Source organism: Argopecten irradians, chromosome 6, assembly GCF_041381155.1.
Source record: "Argopecten irradians isolate NY chromosome 6, Ai_NY, whole genome shotgun sequence".
NCBI classification, from domain to species: domain Eukaryota; kingdom Metazoa; phylum Mollusca; class Bivalvia; order Pectinida; family Pectinidae; genus Argopecten; species Argopecten irradians.
This window is the reverse complement of record NC_091139.1, coordinates 31,756,237-31,771,509: the sequence shown is the minus strand read 5'-3', so window position 1 is coordinate 31,771,509 and position 15,273 is coordinate 31,756,237. Positions and strand designations below refer to the sequence as shown.

The 15,273-nt window shown below is 34.3% G+C and overlaps 1 protein-coding gene across 5 annotated transcripts in view; it reads left to right on the top strand.

Annotated features, from left to right (window-relative positions):
* The first annotated feature begins 1,461 nt into the window (after positions 1-1,461).
* The window catches only part of LOC138325644 (tubulointerstitial nephritis antigen-like), a 40,454-nt gene continuing 26,642 nt past the window's right edge, over positions 1,462-15,273 (top strand). For 2 of the 5 annotated variants that reach the window (XM_069271442.1, XM_069271445.1), the window contains exon 1: positions 1,484-2,273. In XM_069271442.1, coding sequence (XP_069127543.1) covers positions 1,958-2,273 — 316 coding nt within the window. In that variant the 5' untranslated portion in view covers positions 1,484-1,957. Of the gene's footprint in view, positions 2,274-15,273 lie in introns of all 5 variants that reach the window. The other 3 variants (XM_069271443.1, XM_069271441.1, XM_069271444.1) reach the window with 3 other exon arrangements.

Genomic DNA, 15,273 nt, shown 5'->3' with positions numbered 1-15,273 from the left:
AACTACTCATCTTCACAAACCTACTAGATAACATTTTATTGCTATAACAAACACCAGTCACACATAGATTTTGTACAGCATTTCTTTGATGTTTTATTTGTTTATACAATGTATATCACTCGCTTGACAGAGGAAAAATAGAAAAGAGAGAAAAAAAAGATGGCACTTAATTTAATTCTAAATGCAGCATGAAATGCTGAGCCGACGTTTAAAGTGTATTAATAATTGTATAAGTGTTTATGTAAGTTTAATGCAGCCTTATCATGCTTCTATTTCCAGCTTCTGTAATCAAATGTGTCGTAAGCCTCGGCGGGAGTTCTGTTTCCCATATTTCACTGTGTCGCGATTCTGCCGAAGTTTTTTTTTACTTGGTTCCGAAATCATACAGTATTATTCTATGTATTGTGTTTAATATGCAATGAATCTATTGCGTACGACGCGAATAAACTAAAAAGTGCATGCCATACATCGCATTCGATACTAAGTATAAACACTTTACCTAGTTTTCGACGTGAATTATATAACAAAATGCGTTTACGTTACATATTGTTGGATGCGATAAATTGTAACGATGCGCATGCGTGGCATCAAGTTCTACATTAAATATCAAATATATGATATAAGAACCATATTTTTATGCTTTTCATACGAAGAAAGCATATTTACGTCATATTAACTGACGCCTTTAGTCTATGTCGCGTTCGCTGTTAAATTTTTGCTGGTCAATATTGCCATTGAACTTCATTGTCCACTTAAAAATAATAATATGACCCACCCTTTATTTTTTCGTTGCTTTGAATTTGCATTCTGGCTTAAAAGTGTAACCAGAAAAAACACTCTTTTGCGTTTATTGCCGTATGGCCGTTTTTTTGCACTTCAATTTACCAGATTTGATATAAACGAGAAAATTCAAATTTTGCGTGTTAAAGATTTAGCGATTTGGTGTTATGAGTATTTTCTCAGTTGCCTGGTTTCTCTAACTCGTAATAAAAAAAAGTTGGAGGTTATTTCAAGAAAGATTTTTCCTTTATTTCATTGAAGATATCACTCTGATATCATTGCGTATATTTCGCGTATCAAATGTTCGAAAACTTATCTGCGAAATCGCGAAAATATTACCCCCGCAAAAATAAATCACTTATGTGGTAATTTAGGTGTATTTTTCTTTACCAGTCCAATATCTGTATTGTGAGAGGTATACACCCTGACCTACAAGTTTTCGCAAATATTGACTTGTCCCGGGGCCGGAAAGATTAGCCGGTCATTTTATCACCGTTGACCAATGTCCAGTGTCATTAGAAACCCTGCCATTCACATATCAGACACAATTTATGATACACACACACCGCTGACGTAACCAATTTAATGTATTAGTTATCAGCATGTCAACATATCATTTTCCAATCATGATATATACGCGTATAGTTGTGTAGAGTAGTGATTTAAATACTAGGTCAAGATATTTAACACTTATGACACATATATGAATGGACATATACATTGTAGGTATATTTTAGTATTACCTCACGGCTATATTCTAAGTATAATAAATAATGTGATGAAATTTTCATAAATCTTTTGTGCATACATAGTGGACCTATTTTAGCATGTTCAGCGGTTTATATACGTGCGCTCTGGTAATACACAAGGGGTGGTATATACCAGAGTAGATATGACCCAAGGATTGAAGGAGAATGTATGTACATAGGTAGTGGCACGGATTTCACATTCGACACTTGTAGCATTTGGAATAGCGTACCTGACGGAGGGATGACCACATCTGACCAGTGTCCACTTCCAAACATAGAAAGGAGGAAGCGCCATGGAAATTACACATTAAAACATGGGATTAAATTATTTAGCAAATTGTGAAAAGTGGGGAAAAGCAAAATTTTTCTTTGGACTTGTTATGAATTAAATACAAAATTCTGTCGGATTAACACCTTATAGATTTACAATGGAGCATTGTGCGTTGAAATTTATATTGATTATAATTACGGTTATTCTAATTTCCGTCCCCACCCTGGGAGACGAGAGGATGGGACGGAAATTATCCCGGAAAAAGAGATTTATAGAGATGGACGATGACGTGACAGGTCCATTTTGTGCCGCCCGTCAGGACGGACAGTGCTGTCCGGGGAGGGACGACGCCTGTACCGTCCCTATTTTGGACTCCATATGTTACTGTGATGTCTTCTGTAATGAAACAGCGTCCGATTGTTGTCCGGATTTCTTCAGCTTCTGTCACGGGATTAATCCAGAACCTATCACACGTGAGTAGCTATCCATTAAAACACTTTGTATTCTTCTCTTTTTGCAGGCTAGACAATCCATTAAGATAACATGTATCTTATCATAAAATAACCATACCCTTTTGTAAGATATTTTCGTATGTGCTTATTTTATTGACACACTCACGCTAAAGCACACATGTAAATCATTTTGATGTCGTGATTACATTATACTTAGCAAACTTATTTTTTCAAACAATTTACGAATACATATCTTCACGAGAGTCTGTGCAGAAGATACGCTGGCGATGAAATCTTCAAAGCTAATTATTGTCTATTATTAAATAAGCTAAGTTTTGCCATGAATTAACGGGAAAATAATTGAGATCCAAAATATTGCAAAGCTACTAACAGTATATAACAAAATAGTAATTAAGTCACAATTGTGTTGTAACCATCTCTAAAATAGTTAGGTATTCTATATAATTGGATAACAAAATAATGGACAACCTTTCACATCATAATAAAAATCAAGAGCATTCAGTTTTTAGAAATGGCTGATAATTTAGAGTTGTATAAATGTAGTATGATATAATCCAAGCCTTTGGGGAAAAGCCCTAATAACTCTTTTATATGCCATTGCTCCACACAAAACCATTCCTTCTTTGTACTTTGTCGGATCACGTCCCCTCTTATTGTAATCCAGCAACAAACACAGTCTAAGCTACATAACGTTATAACCAGATATCCCAGTCAATTTCCTAGCTTTATCGGAGTCTAAGCTACATAACTTTATAACCAGATTTTCCAGTCAATTTCCTAGCTTTATCCGACTCTAGAAAGTTTTGTTATGCCACAAATAAGATAACGGGTCAGTGTCACAGAAATATTGACTTTTGACCACCATCTTAAGTACACAGAAATGTAACATTCAAAGGGAGCTTATCTCTGTATTAGGTATTAATATGGCGACATGATATCTACTTGATGGAATGTCTACTTTACGGGATGTCTACTGCTATATAGTAATCCTAAACTTCATCCGACTCCTTTAGTAGGCAAAGAAGTCATTGTTACACGAAAATTCGTCGCTTTATGGTGCAATCTTCCATATTTTAATGCTAGCACAGAATTACTGTGTAAGTTTTTTTTATAATTCTTCAGAGAAATGTTGCTCGTTATGGGACCATTATGTATATAAGTGTAAAATCTCATGGTATATCGAAACATTGAAGTCGTTTGTATGTTCACGTTCTTCTGTTTGACGTTTTGGGTGATTTCTTTTCAGGTTCTTTTTCATCTCTTCTTATAACTTTTTTCTGAGCTGTTAAATGAGTTCTAAAAACGAAACATTTTTTATGCATTAATGTTGTTTTGATACCTTTTGAAAAAAAAGTGCTTTTGCAAGTCTTTTGTATAATCATTTATCTCGGTTGACCTTCAGAGACGTTTTTTTTCTGTAATTCTGTAAAGGGGTATATTTTCGAGATTACTCAATTTTGCGATTTGCATGTATAAAATGTTTATGATGGTGTAAATTTCGCGATATGTTATTGGACATTAAGGTTCATTGTTCTTGCCTTCACAAAATATTACGCTCGGGGATTTTCGCGGTCAAGCACCCTTCGCGTAATAAGCGAAAATCAACCCTTCGCGTAAATTTTCATGCATTCAGTATACGAACATCTAGTACATACAAACGTATGATACATCGGTAGTACTATACATACAATATAGTGTATTCAAAGTTTATAAACATTGTAAAGTACTTAGTATTTAACATGAAGTGGCTTATGTACAATGTACTGTTAAGTACTGTAAGTCTCACCCTCTGTCCTAGATAACGGACGACTTTTAGATCGTGAGTTCGAGGCCCGGATAGGGCACGAGTCAATAGATGTCTATGCTGTATGATATAATGTCTAACAGATAATAAAGAAAACAAATTCGGACGTGCAATGCACATGCACAATCTCCACAGCATTTACCGGCTTTCCCATGAAGCTGATTCTGCGGCTATCGTTTTCTATTTTTGTACAAAGAGTCGTGTTACATAGAATCGGCATGATAACATATTTCATATCAGCGACAGAAAATGAAATTTCGATTTAAGCTTTATATAATGTGCATTTTATGAGTTTCACTGTTTTTATCACCGTAATAGGAATTAAATGTTCTCAGCTGATTCCATCTTGTGAATTTAGTCAATTTTTAAGTAATCTTTTAAACGAAACATTAGCATCACAATTAATCCTGCACAGCAATCACGCTAACATTTACGATCCTATTTCGGTACCAGAGAAGTGATTTCTCAGCATTAAATTCACAGTTGTATATCCTAATTGTTACTTAGAGTTCGTCTCTACGACATACACTACTGTACTGTCTCGGTCACACAATGTCAATCTTTACTTTTATCGACATTTTCCGTCCAGTGTACTCCATTACTTCAGCTCTAAGTTGGTCTCGCATAATACGATAATTTACGCTTTCCCGTTAATTGAAGTCTCCATATTTGCAATCCCCTCCACATATGATGTTTGTAGACGATTGTCCCGGTCTTACGTGATAGTAGTCCCATTTTTCCGTAATAGTATCGTCTATTCAAGGTCTTGAAGTCAACTCATCATCATAGGCTCAAGGCCTATAATCATTTGAAAATGATAAAACGCCAGAATGATTTTCATTAGTTTTGAAAGCAGTTTCACAGCTTCCACATTCATGCATGAAATGTCTATTGTATATGAAACACATCTGTTGTCTACTTCGTTTGTATGTAGTGATATGTTAATGAATGCAAAACTTAACACAGATAAACGAAGTATGAAGAAGACTGACATACCGACATACGGAGTAAAAATTTAAAAATACAAAGAAGAAAACAAAGAGGATGAGGGATTTACATTAACTTGTGTGTTCTCGACAGGAGAGCCACAATGATAAATCGTTTTCTTAAAAAGTAAACAAGGCTGGAAGGATTCATCATTACAGTGATCTAAACAGAAAACAACATTGCTGTCTGTCTTCACTTTTCACGACTCGGGGAAAAATATGCTGTTAGAATGAATATGTTTCCAAAGTTGCTAAACAGCTTTAGTTGTTTTAATGTATAATAAGTGAATTCTTGTTTTACGCAAATAAACACAAAACATCGGTGGATCCATAAATTATTGATAAGCTTAATTAGGGATATTTCCACGAGGAAAATGGTGAAAATACATGATTATTAATTATCATATTTAGGGAAGTCATCCCCGCTCCCTCACCACTACCAGATAATGGTCATCCTCAACCATTCAACATCATGACTATTCTGGTAAACGACATTAATGAAAGTTGTTACCGTACTCCAAGACTTGATTTGGACCTAACTTCCTAACTCTCCTCCCCCGCCACACCACTCGTTTTAGACATTGACAAGTAAAAATCGTGGGAACTTAAAACCGGATCGTCACTAGTGTGAGGGTGGGGTACTTTAGTACTTATCGTACAGAATAATTCCGATGCTTGTTGATATAACACGCACTTCACATTAACAACTATCTGAAGTAGATATTTGAAGGCTTCCATACCGATCGGTTCAGAAATACGATCAGTTATTTTAAATAGGAAACGTTATTTGACGTGATATATTGAATGATTCTATTTTAGTTCGAGTTCCCTAAATAAACTTTAACCAAATACATCACGTCTTGTCTTCTCCGTTTCGCCTGAAGGCTACTGTCGATCAACAATATCTAATCCTCTTGTCGGATGCTTCAATTTGTGAAGTTTATTGGCTTAATTAATACGAAGTAGGACTTTAACCTTGGTTCTGTGGTTCTACTGTTAGTCTCGAAGTCAAGTGGTTTTACTTCAGGGACGTGATGATGTTAAGTACAGTGAAGCCTGACTTTACCGACACTCTGTAAATGTGTCGGATAATACAGGGGTTGGTAATGTTAGTGTTGATAATGATTGACTGAAATATAGCTACAAAGACCCATGCATATATAGTCACAACTGATCTCAGAACAAATATATACAATATAGGCTGTACAAATAAATGTCCAGCTGTGATTGTCCTTTTCGTGACACTTAGATAAAAACAAGAGGCACCCAACCAACACGCCTTCAGAATGAAAATCTAAGACCAAAATACTTTCATGGTCTTAGACTGTGGTATTCAACTGTACTATGTATGATCGTTTATCACAATAACTAAATCGTATTAGTGGTCACGATGACAATCAATGGAATGACATAGGTCATAGAAGATGTATACAAGGATACCCATATATGGAATGTCATAGGTCATAGAAGATGTATACAAGGATACCCATATATGGAATGTCATAGGTCATAGAAGATGTATACAAGGATACCCATATATGGAATGTCATAGGTCAAAGAAGATGTATACAAGGATACCCATATATGAAATGTCATAGGTCATAGAAGATGTATACAAGGATACCCATATATGGAATGTCATAGGTCATAGAAGATGTATATAAGGATACCCATATATGGAATATGTGTTATCCCCCTGTAATCTTCTGATGTATCCATCTTTAAATATCCTATTGCATTATGTGCAATTTGTACTACATTTTCTAATTCACTGGCGTATCTTGTCTGTCAAAGTCCATATCCTTAGAAAACGTTTAGAACGGTTGATGAATCCATGTAAGTTCCATACTATCCTATGCATGTTCTTGTCAAGACATGGGTGTTTTAGATTTCGAGGTATTAAAAGTTAAGCTATTTATCAACTTTCAACCAAAGGGAGCTTTATCGAATGTGTAACCGTGAAATGTACTGTTCACATACATTATCGTACAACCAGGCAACAAAACATTGTCAGTGATATTCCTACACACGAAACGTACTAGCTACATTTCTCACCTCGTTAAACTTGTGTATGACCTATTAGTAGACATTTGAATGTATGTAATCTTTGTGCTGTATTAATATATGTGAGTGAGACGTGTGTATCAGGCTATGTAGACGCAGTATACTCCATAAAGGTGCTCTTTTTCTGACTGAAGCTAAATATTCGGAAAGTCACTTTGTCAGTTATCGTAAAATTTAATATCAACAATAGGGATTTTGAATTTTGAATTTTTAGGAATAGCTTATATTTGTCCTGTCTATTTCAAAACACAGGGAAAATAAAAGAATTACATGAACCAAGTCAAGATTCATAGTAAAATAAGCAGACTTGCTCTGCTCTGTTTTGTATTGACATCTACATCCTCATGTTAAAGTGACTATAACAGGTTTGACATGTGTCTTCACACTTTTCTGGGTAACATGTATTGTTTTCTAACATTTCATGTTGATAATGGCTTTTTTTGTTTGGAGATTGGCTGTCTGTTTTGTTATTTTAGAAGATGTTATTAAAATATCAGTTAAAAAGAGTAAAGGTTTGCTTTCCAAACACTTAAATTTATAGAAGTGCAGTGTGCATACTTCAACAAAAACACAACCAAATTAGATATCAGCGCCTAGATCCTTGACATTTAGCCTCAATATCAAATGCAGAGCCTTTTTAGCCAATCTGACCCCTATGTACGTTGCTGAGGGCCCCATTCAAAGTTTCTGAGCACCCACTGTAAACTCTTAGTCTCTAACCCTGTTGTTTAAGTTGTTAAGAACCACCAGGAAGCTCTTGATTCTAACTTGGGTCTTTTATGATTTAATCCAATTATGGCTCTGCGTTACAGCAATCACTCGCGTCTCTCGCATCTAATGGACGTGTCTATAGTTAAAAGAATTATTCACTTTGAATATTTAGGTATACATTTTTAGTTATTAGCCTTGATGATTGTACCGGAAGACCATATTAGCATACTGAATATCATTGCTCCCTCCTCTCCCACCGTCTTTACAAGAAATATATCTTACCGATCAGCATTTGTGACTGAGGCTGTATCCTCAATATCCTGGTCTAAGTAATTTGCACCTCTATCTCATATCTGAAACTTAATTTCATGAAATTGCATGAGGACCAGCGTATTTCAATACCAGGACTAGAAAACTGATACACAAGTTAATATACATTTGGCATACGTCTGCATTCTTCAACATTACTAACGTGCTATGTTGATATGCTATTCAACACTCTTGGTATCACATTGTCATTAAATATTTGAAAAGACTGCACTTTATACCACACATCGAATTACTATTAATAAATGTGCATATTTTAGCGGTAATCATATTTTTACGTAATTTGAGATAGAAGCTTTGCGTCAAATTAAATATACATTGATCGTATTAACTACAAGTCTTTTTAAACGCGATTGCTGGGGTTCCTCGAATTCATTGTTACGCTAACATGTGAAAAATAAATTTTGCGCCAATTACGTTTATTTACTTTTCTATATGTCAACCCTTCCAGAAATTCATTGCGATTTCTATGAAAACTGATAGTGTCCTTTTGCTGGCCAAATTGTTTTTGTTTCTAAGTAATGCCGGTCTGATAATCGCATTTATTTGTATAGATGACCTTGACCTGACAGAGCCGTTTAATTTTTCCACTATGTAGATTGACGATGTCTGTTTTTACTAAAAGCGAATATTTTATCTAGCCGACAGGCATTACGTACGACTGTGAGTTATTAATTTGACGTTTTTTGTATACCAACAGGAACAGCTTACATCTAAGCTTCTTAGCATGTATAATAAATTCAAAATCCCAGTTGTTAACTTTCTGTTTCTGGATAGCAACCACATTACAGATACTACACTAATTACGTACCTAGCGCTTCAACTGAAATCACACGCTGATGTAAGTCACATTTACTTATCTTAATACTGTTAAAAAATTTTAGTATTGGAGAAAGAAACTAGTGGTTATTGCATTTTTGTACCTTTCACTAAAATTCGTCTTAAAAATGTTACAGACAACAATTTATTATTAAAATCTCGCGTGTTTGTTGCTTTTGAGAACACATCCTGGATTACAGAACAGCAAATTGTCTTGTACCCTGTTTTGATAATATCTTATCATTTTGATAATGCTTTGACACTTTATATTGGTTGAATGAGTAATAATTCCCTCAAAATCTGGTATATTTCTTGGATAGTATCGAAATTGAGAATGCCATTATTGAAACATTGTAATGAATTACAATACAAGTGTATTAAGATCACCAGTCTTATTTTCGTTAAGACTGGACATTGCCGTTAATGCAGGTCTAAGCCAACTGCTACATGACGTTCTGTATACATTAGATACAGTACCAGTAAATCACAACAGAGTGCTCTGATAAAGGCGGTAGATAATACCTACAGCACTAGAAAGTTATCTGGGGTGTTCAATACACACAGTCTACTTAGTAAAGGTCACAGTGATCTGTTTAGTCTATCATGGCGTGGTAAGTACCTCAGCATAAATCACAACATTTGTTACACTTCACACACATCACTGTGCACCTATATTGCCATTTACTTCAGGTGTAATGAAAATATTTTATTTACATTTAATATGATTAAGTGTTTCTTATCGTTCGTAAGAATTCAAAACTCTCAGACTTATTATATACAATATCATGGAGCAGACAGATGCAACAATGTAAAACCAAATTTCAACTACACGGTCACGTCACGCTGATATTCCAAGTAATGAGTTAAGATATATTGTCGGAACGGAATGGTTTGCGATATCATTGTAGGAAGCACCTGTGGCAGACACTAAAGCATGTAGAAATCTAACAAGCATGCGAAACATCGACCACGTTTATCCTTATCACTTTGAAATAGAAAGTCTTGCTTGGAAATTCAAGATGGCCTCTAATTTTTGTTTCTATGTCCTAAGGATGATTTACTGACTGAAAAGGTTAAACAAAGAAACACTTATATTGACATTATTTAAATGAATAATGCAAACAAATATTTTAGCGTTATTCATGTTTTATCGCTTTTCACACCAAAAAGTTTGCCCTTAATATCTCTGTATTAATTGGATTCCGTTAATGTTGTTAAAACATTGTTCCAAATACACTAAATCATAATTAAGTTCATCTGTTCAAAACACTTTTGCGCTATATTCACAGAAATAGGATCTTTCACAATGCACTAGATATGTAGATGAAAACTATAGCATGCAATTCACATCATGATGATATGAGTTCTTCCTCGCACTTATCAATGTTATCATGATCCGTTAAATCTGTGACCTAAAACTTTGTTTTCTGTAGTTCTTTTTCTTCGGAACAGTGACGTGAATTAAGGCTTCGTGTCATCTTTGATCTGACTAGGTAGGTTGGGTAAGCGGGTATAATACAATCATAAAATGGAGTCAGTAGTCTACTGACTTATGCAGCTTTTTAAATCCTGGTGCTTAAGAGTTCCCTTTTTCGTTTTTATAATTAGACATCATCTTGTCAGTGTAAGTTAAAACGGCACGAGCTCCATATTGACTCTCACAGTAGATCTCATCATCCATAATGTGTAGTTCATAATGGAAAGACTTGACAAGATCTATCCCCACAGTTCTAACGATTGCACTGATAACAAATGACAGTTATTCTGTACCAAGGTTTGTGAATATTAGATATTCTGGGCCCTGATTATATTAGTATTATCTTAGAGGCGATCTAGTGATCCAAATCAGGTACATCTATTTCCATTGGCTATAAATAATTTAAATGTATCCAACAATATTTCATCTTAGTCAATCCATGGGAGTTCACCTTCAGTGTAGTCCATGGTCGTAGGTGTTTTGTGTACTGAAGAAGCTTTGAAAGCTAGTGAACAGAAAATGATTTAATGGTAATAAAATCAAGGTTTCTAGCACAGATGTTAAGCCATTCAAATTCATTATCACTAACGTTACTGTTTAATATTTTTAATGATTCATAAAATAAAATATTTGATTTTGAAGGATAAGGATATTTTTGTTTGTATCCGTTATGCGTCCTATTAATAGCTTGTCATTTAAGGTCGTGTCAGGTTAAGGAGGTGGAAGCGGGGTTACCGATACACAGGCAACATATAACAGAAATTAATAAAAAGAAATCCTGACATTGAAATAACCACAAGTACCTTTGAATTCTACCAGAGAAGTAATAAAATGTGGCCAAATAAGATAATTACAGACATTTTACTACAAGTCGTTGTCCCAAGAATGGATATTTCCACTTCAGTTTTCCTTCATCTACATGTTGACAATTGGGGGATTCGTATCTGTTACTTAAAATGTCTTAACTTTTTAAAGAGAAAACTATATTGACATGAATTGTTTGCATGAAAGTGCCGGGCAAATGTCGCACAAATTATTCAAAGGAAATCCCGTCCTTTGCATCCTTTACATTAGTACCTATGATTAACGTGGCATGTGACTGTATTACAAAGATAAACATGTTTTCAGGTTTATATCCATTATATATGTCATAATTTGCATACTGCAACATGAAGACGATTTCTGTAACTCGACACCACAAATACATCTATTTCAATAACTAAAATCAATTAGTTTTTAAGGCAGTATTGCCATCACGATGTTATTGTCAACTATGCAGCTAAAGTACACATGATCAAACTAAGAAGTGGTCTTACCTATTTAACATCGATATAGTGTTCTATAAGAAATTGTCAACTTCTAAATACATCGATCATCAAAATAATTTTGTAAAGATGTTCTTGTTACTATTGTTTATGAAAAATTTAAAAACAGGATTGACCGTGACTTTCAATGAGTTATGATTTATTATTTACACACGTGAGTTTCAATACATCTATTTAGAAAAATGTCAACACATTCGACCAGTTACGACATTCACCTTGGATATGGCACAGAACTTTATTGCATTAGGAAAACCAGGAAATCCTTCCGTCACGTTACTGACGTCAAGTAATGACGTCACATTGAATTTCCGACCAACAAAAACGCTCCATGTAATATCTAAATAGTGATATTTGCAATGATATTACACTGGCGATGTCACTGGATTTCAGGCAGATGATGTGATAAAATGCCATAATGCGCTACATAATGTATATTGTGCATATGTAATAATTACAACATTCAACGTGTGCCATGTGCTACTGTATATCTTTATTGTAACTTTACACTGCTATGATAACATCTAACGTAGATACCATGAAATTATGAAATATTTGAAAAAAGATATCTGAATAAAAATATACATTAAGCGACATTCAGACCGTGCACTTTATCTTCCAATGAAATCTTGATCGGTACATTGTTATCATATTCTACGTGCATAAACCCATAAACCCCAAATATTTGGTCGTAATCATCATTATTAGCCGTAAAGGATGACACTTTTATCTACTCACCAATTTCTGGTATGTGTTTAATGAAAAAAATATATCAAACTTGATAATACACCCTCAGACTTTTGCCCGGGGAATGGCTTTATAGGCCTTAATGATTACGTCACTGCCTTGCCACGGGTCTGTAGTGTAACGCTTATCAGTTAATTTATAATTCTATGACAAATCTGATAAAAGGAACCAACGGAATTATTATCTCATGTCTGCCTTCGTTCATAATTGTGATATATTCAAGTTTCCATGGTAACGGTTTCATTAGAATAACATCTTATTCACAACTAGGCCTAGGACCATTTAAGGACGTATTGTGGGAACCTTGGATAAGGCCATAGCTAGTTGTTATGCAGTAAAATAAAGGTACATAATGTAACCTGTATAAAAATGGCTCGTATTATACTAAAGTGGCAAATATTCTAGCCTGATATTGACAAGTGTTTCTATGTTTCTTCCGGTTTTTCAAACTGCATGAATTTCCGTGTTAGGTATTTCAAATGGCATTCTATGATGACAAATAACATAATCGAATTTTAGTTCTGTTGGCGGAACGTAGTCCTTAAAGATGCTCCACCGCTGACAATTGTTATTTTTTCACTATCAAAAACAGGATCAGACGATTTATCATTTTTCTTCAGTTACAAAAGTTACTTACTTTACACCATTACCACCTTTGAAAAGTTTGAGCTTCTAATTTTAAAAGTTAAAAATGTGAAAAAAAATTAATTGCATCCCGAAAAAATTCCTGGGCACTATATCCTATATGGAATGATGTACTGATTGCGCATGCACCAAAGGAAAATAAATTATTTATTGTTATTTTTTGTGTTAAATAGACATATATATACACGACAAGACACCAATTATTGTTAAATTGATGAATATAATTTATTGTCTGTCGGCGGTGGAGCATCTTTAATATAATGTCAAAAAGTTACAAGGACATATGTAACTGAAGACACATTACCTTATAAACACATACTATTCGGTTTTGTAATGTCAACCCGTCCCGTATGTTTGTAATCATTGTGGAGTCTGCGTATAATGTCTACTCTATTGGAACGATATTTCCCGTTTTATAATGACAAAAGTAACAATGTAGGAATACAGTTCTATAATTACAAACGTTACTATAGTGACAATATTTGTTTACTTTCTTAGCAGTATAACACGTATTCAATCAGAATGGACGACTTTTTTATTTGAAGTAGTTGTTAACTTAATGTTTTGTCATTTTTTCGCTATATTTTATTTTACCTTTCTATATGATTTATTTTGTTAAATATTCGATTAGATTTTCAGTTAGAAAGCGAGATTATTTTAGGACGAACATCTATAACGGAAATGGACCCTATTGAACTTAATCAGGGGGTGTGACGCTTTAACTGCAGTGATTTCCGGTTTTTGGTTAGAATTGCCATGAATGAGTACATGTATATAAAAACGTTAGGAATGTGAACTAAAATGGTACACAAGACATTTCGTTTAAATGCTACAAGGGATTAACTTGTCATACACATGTTTAAGGACACCATGTTGTGTTGTCCGGTGTCTGTCTTTTTGCCTGTCCACTGTCATATCCGCACACCTATTTTCTTGTTCTGTAATCATGTCACGTGGTCAACAGCCTCACCAACCCACACCCGACACCGATCATGTGACCATTGACCTCTCAACTGTCACATCCAGAGAAAGAATTATAGACTGTGCCCTCTCAGATTTCCTGTAATTACATGTCACAAATGTTGTCAGAATTTAAATGTGTGCTTGATCGAAATACAACGACCAGATGGCCAAACAGTTTACGTGTCCAACTATTTGTAAGTCTACTTAAGGAAACATTAGAGATACTTAGGTGGCTGAAGGGTTAATAAAACCACATATCTACCTCATTGTGTGAGGTTCTATCTGATTACTGTGATAGAATATCGTTTGCCATTCCTGCATCTATTTAACGTATTTTATACGACGTTTATAAAATAATAAAATAACTAGACTCTAGCGAGTATTCAGTGTTGACTATAGCAAGAGATATTGGTTTAAGGCTTAACTTACATGTAATGTTATGCATTTGGAATATACTGTACATGTTTCATGTTATTTGTTTTTGTTTATACCACCTTAATAAGGTAAGAACAGAAATAGGCGTTGCCTAAAGTCCAATCATATTGACATCTTTTTTTTGTCAATAAAATATTTGGAAACGGAATAGAACCTACTACTCAATCCTACTTAAAATACATTTTACAGAATCATTATAAAAGACTAAAGGAGGGGTATCACTTTTGGGAGTTTTACGGCCACTCAGTGTTAATGAACATACATTAGGGTCAGCTGCATATTCTATGCTTCTCAGAATATCCGATTTTTTCTGCGCTCACAGTAATTTCAGAGGTCAAAAGTCAAAGGGTGAAAATCACTTGTTTATTATTTAAGTCCTAATTAATTAAATATTAGAATAGAGATAATAGTTTTTGCAGATTTTGCCTGTAAATATTGGATTTGTGAAGTTTAGTTAAGGAAACTGATAAAAAGTTCAAAAAGTAGGTCACAATGACCTAGTAAAGCATTTAATCTATTTTAGAATTAAACACTTTTGCTGAAAACTTGGATTTTTTTAGTGATTTGATAGCTTGAAATTGATGTTTAGTACTGCATAAGGATCTTGACACGACCTGCTTAAAATGATTACATCATATGGTCACATTGGCTAGGTCACGTGCATAAATTATGTCATATTCAATGAATGGTATCATCTGTC